General features: G+C 60.0%; 1 protein-coding gene across 1 annotated transcript in view; it reads left to right on the top strand.

Moving 5' to 3' along the window:
* Positions 1–283: 283 nt before the first annotated feature.
* Positions 284–3,318, top strand: part of SRC (SRC proto-oncogene, non-receptor tyrosine kinase) — a 19,896-nt gene continuing 16,861 nt past the window's right edge. The window contains exons 1-2 of the mRNA XM_007447726.1: positions 284–569; positions 2,308–2,407. Coding sequence (XP_007447788.1) covers positions 284–569; positions 2,308–2,407 — 386 coding nt within the window. The remainder of the gene's footprint in view (positions 570–2,307; positions 2,408–3,318) is intronic.

Raw genomic sequence — 3,318 nt, 5'->3', positions numbered from 1 at the left:
ACAGTGACTCAGAGGAAGGTGGGGAAGGTTAGGGCTTCTGATTATGAGGTGTTTCTTCTGTGCTTGGCCCTGTACCCAGGAAGCCCTTTATGGTTGCCATCACTATTCCCATTTTACAGATGGAGAAACTGAGGTTCTGAAAGGTAACTTACCCAAAGAGGCCTCTTTGGGCCTCAGTTTCCCCAACTGTAGAATGGATGGGAGTGCAGGCTAAGGGGCCTAGGCAACCCTGCCGGCTCCCAGAGCCCTTCACCCAGGGTCCTCTCTCGTCTCCAGCAGGACCATGGGCAGCAACAAGAGCAAGCCCAAGGATGCCAGCCAGCGGCGCCGCAGCCTGGAACCTGCTGATAACACCCATGGCGGCTGTGGCGGCGGCGGTGGTGGCGGCGGCGGCGGCGGCGGCGTGGGGGCCTTCCCCACCTCACAGACCCCCAGCAAGCCGGCCTCCGCTGATGGCCACCGGGGCCCCAGCACGGCCTTCGCCCCTGCAGCCGCCGAGCCCAAGCTGTTCGGAGGTTTCAATTCCTCCGACACAGTCACCTCCCCGCAGAGGGCGGGGCCCCTGGCTGGTCAGTGCGCCTGGGAGTGTGGGAGCTGGGTGGCCCTGGCCCCTCCCCCAGGAGGGCTGGGTGCCCTGGGGGAGCGACGCCCCCTCTCTGGGCTGCTGTTTCTTTCGCTCAGTGACCGGGAGGAGTCTGGGGGTTACTTGGCTTTAGGGACCATTGGGAGTTTCCTGGAGGCTTTATAAACTGGAAAGTGTGGTGCACACTCCATTGCCTTTAGGGGTGAATCCGATGTAGCGTGTAAAGGGCCCTAGAGATATAGGACTATAGGCGGAAACAGGCCAGAGAGCCGGGGGGGTTCTGGGAAGCACGGGGACGGGTCTGAGGCATTGCTCTTTGCTCTGGTCAGCCCAGAGATGGATCAGGACAGGAGGCGGTGAGTGGCCAAGGGGGCGGGGCGGGTTAGAACGGAGAAAGAGAACTGGGGTCTTCAGAGGCCCGGCCCAAGGCTGAGATGCGCCCCTGCACCCTCTGCTGGCGCTTTGTGGGTATAGCAGCGCCAGGCAAAGGATGCTTAGAGATGCAGATGTGGTCCTGGAGACACACAGACATAAGACCCTCACACAAACATGTGCATTCTTACCCGGACACCCTCACACAGAGCCCCCCCCCCCACATACACACACTCACACACAGTCAGCAACTCATTCAGAGACACCCATACAGGACATTTACACGTGCTGAGCTAGAGACGCTTTCGTAAACAGACACACCATGCACATAGAGACACACTCAGGGACACATGGATGTGCACCCTCCAGGCACAGACACACACCCAAGGCAAATGTACATAAATACAAACACACATATGCAAAAAACCTCATACTCCCAGATGGAGACAGACACATGTGGTCAGAAGCCCTTCAAAAGCACACACGTGCCCAGCTAGAAATGCCATCCCAGAGACCCACACGCTCACAGATGCACAGATGCACAGATTCAGTGAGAACACACAGGCACAGACACACACCCGAGTGAGACAGACCCACAAACATACCCATTTGTTTGTTCAAGAGACAGTTGTGGCGCCCCTTCTGTGTGCCAGGTCTCTTCTGGTGCTGGGGTCACAGCAACGTATAAAACAGACAGAACCCCTGTGGGGGAGAGAAGCAAAGAGCAAGGTGTGTAAGCCGTGCAGGGTGTTAGTGGGTGGTAACTGCTGTGAAAGAGCAAAACAGGCAGGGAGTGGTGTTGGTGGATGTGTGGCTGGAGGTTGTAACTTCACATGGGGGGACAGAGAGGGCTTCGGAGGGGACAGTTACCTGCAGCCAAGATTGTCCCTGACACACAGAAGCATCCAGAGTCATACCTCCCCAGAACAGAGCCACGTCCCCAGGTGCAGTTTCCTTCATTCACTGCTTCATTCATCTAATGGTTGTTTCTTGAGCACGTACTATACACCAGGCTCTAGGAACAAAACAAAGATATCTGTTATTGGGGACTTCTGGTGCTGTGGGGAAGACAGATAGCAAACAGAGAAGCCAACACCCAGCATCCCCTCAAGCCCGGTGGGCGCTCTCAGAGGTGGAGAGACGCACGTGCTTCCTACACGCCCTCACAAGCGTGCCGGACACACAGGCACAGGGGGACATGCATAGAGGCCCACCACCAGTGAATGGGACCAGGCCTCCGGGCTGGCGGTGGGAGACCACCCCCACCCCCGCCCAGGGTGCAGGGCTCTCTTGTCCACCTCTCCCCCCAGCCATGGTTCTGGCCGTTCTGACACGCCCCACCTTCTGTGCAGGCGGAGTGACCACCTTTGTGGCCCTCTATGACTATGAGTCGCGGACAGAGACTGACCTGTCTTTCAAGAAAGGGGAGCGGCTCCAGATTGTCAACAACACGTGAGTGCCTCCCTACCCCACTGCCCCTCAGGACCCCAACCCTGGGCCTGGTCTTGGGATAGAGCCACTTCTGAGCGTCCCAGGGCCAGCTTGATGGGCAGCAGGCAGAGCTGGGTGTCCAGGCAGTTGAGGTGCAGGGAACTGTCCTGGGGCCTCTGGGGGTGATGAGGCAGGCGCCGGTGGTCGGGGGTCTGGGACGGCTCCAGGGACAGGGATCTGGGTGCCGTAACTGGACAGCAGGGCACAGCACTCCAGATCCCAGAACCCGCACAGGGGCATGTGATCAGCACAGGACTGGGCCGGGGACCCAGGACTACAAAAAGCAGGGCCTGTGGAGCTGGAGGCTGTGCCCACAGAGAGGTTGGAGAGCCTGGGCAACCAGTAAAGCCAGAGTCTGCAGCTGTAGAGAGAGGGCCCTCATTGGGAGGGTTGGGGGACCCATCCTGGGGACCCAGTGTGAGAGGAGTCAGGATAGGGCATGGGGGTGAGATGGTGGGATAGGGTGTGGAGGGCGGGGCACCCTGGTGGGCATCTCTGCTTCACCTTCAGGGACTCCAGCCTTGGGGTGGGGCATCCTAGGGCCAAGTTGACGTATGGGGGGGATGGGGGGGGATGGGGGCCCCTGCCAGGCTCGGGGGCCCCTGTGAGCAGGGATAGTGAACTGGCGAGGGGTGGGTGAGGCTCTGGCCATGGGGTGGCCTCCTTCCCCTTCTCCCCACTTCCCTCCTTTCCTTGCCTAGAGTGCAGTGAGGTGGGGTGCAACACCTGTCATGGCGGGTGGGGGGTGCAGGCTTTGGGTCACGCGCCCAGGGGTGGTCACAGCTGGGGTGACCACACTGGGGGCGGAGCTGCCGACAGAGGGCGGGCTACAGCTCCATGCCTGCTGCATTCCCGCCTTCCGACGGCCCGGG

This window comes from Lipotes vexillifer, unplaced genomic scaffold (assembly GCF_000442215.2).
Source record: "Lipotes vexillifer unplaced genomic scaffold, Lipotes_vexillifer_v1.1 scaffold397, whole genome shotgun sequence".
NCBI classification, from domain to species: Eukaryota; Metazoa; Chordata; class Mammalia; order Artiodactyla; family Lipotidae; genus Lipotes; species Lipotes vexillifer.
This window is presented reverse-complemented; position numbering and strand designations above follow the sequence as displayed.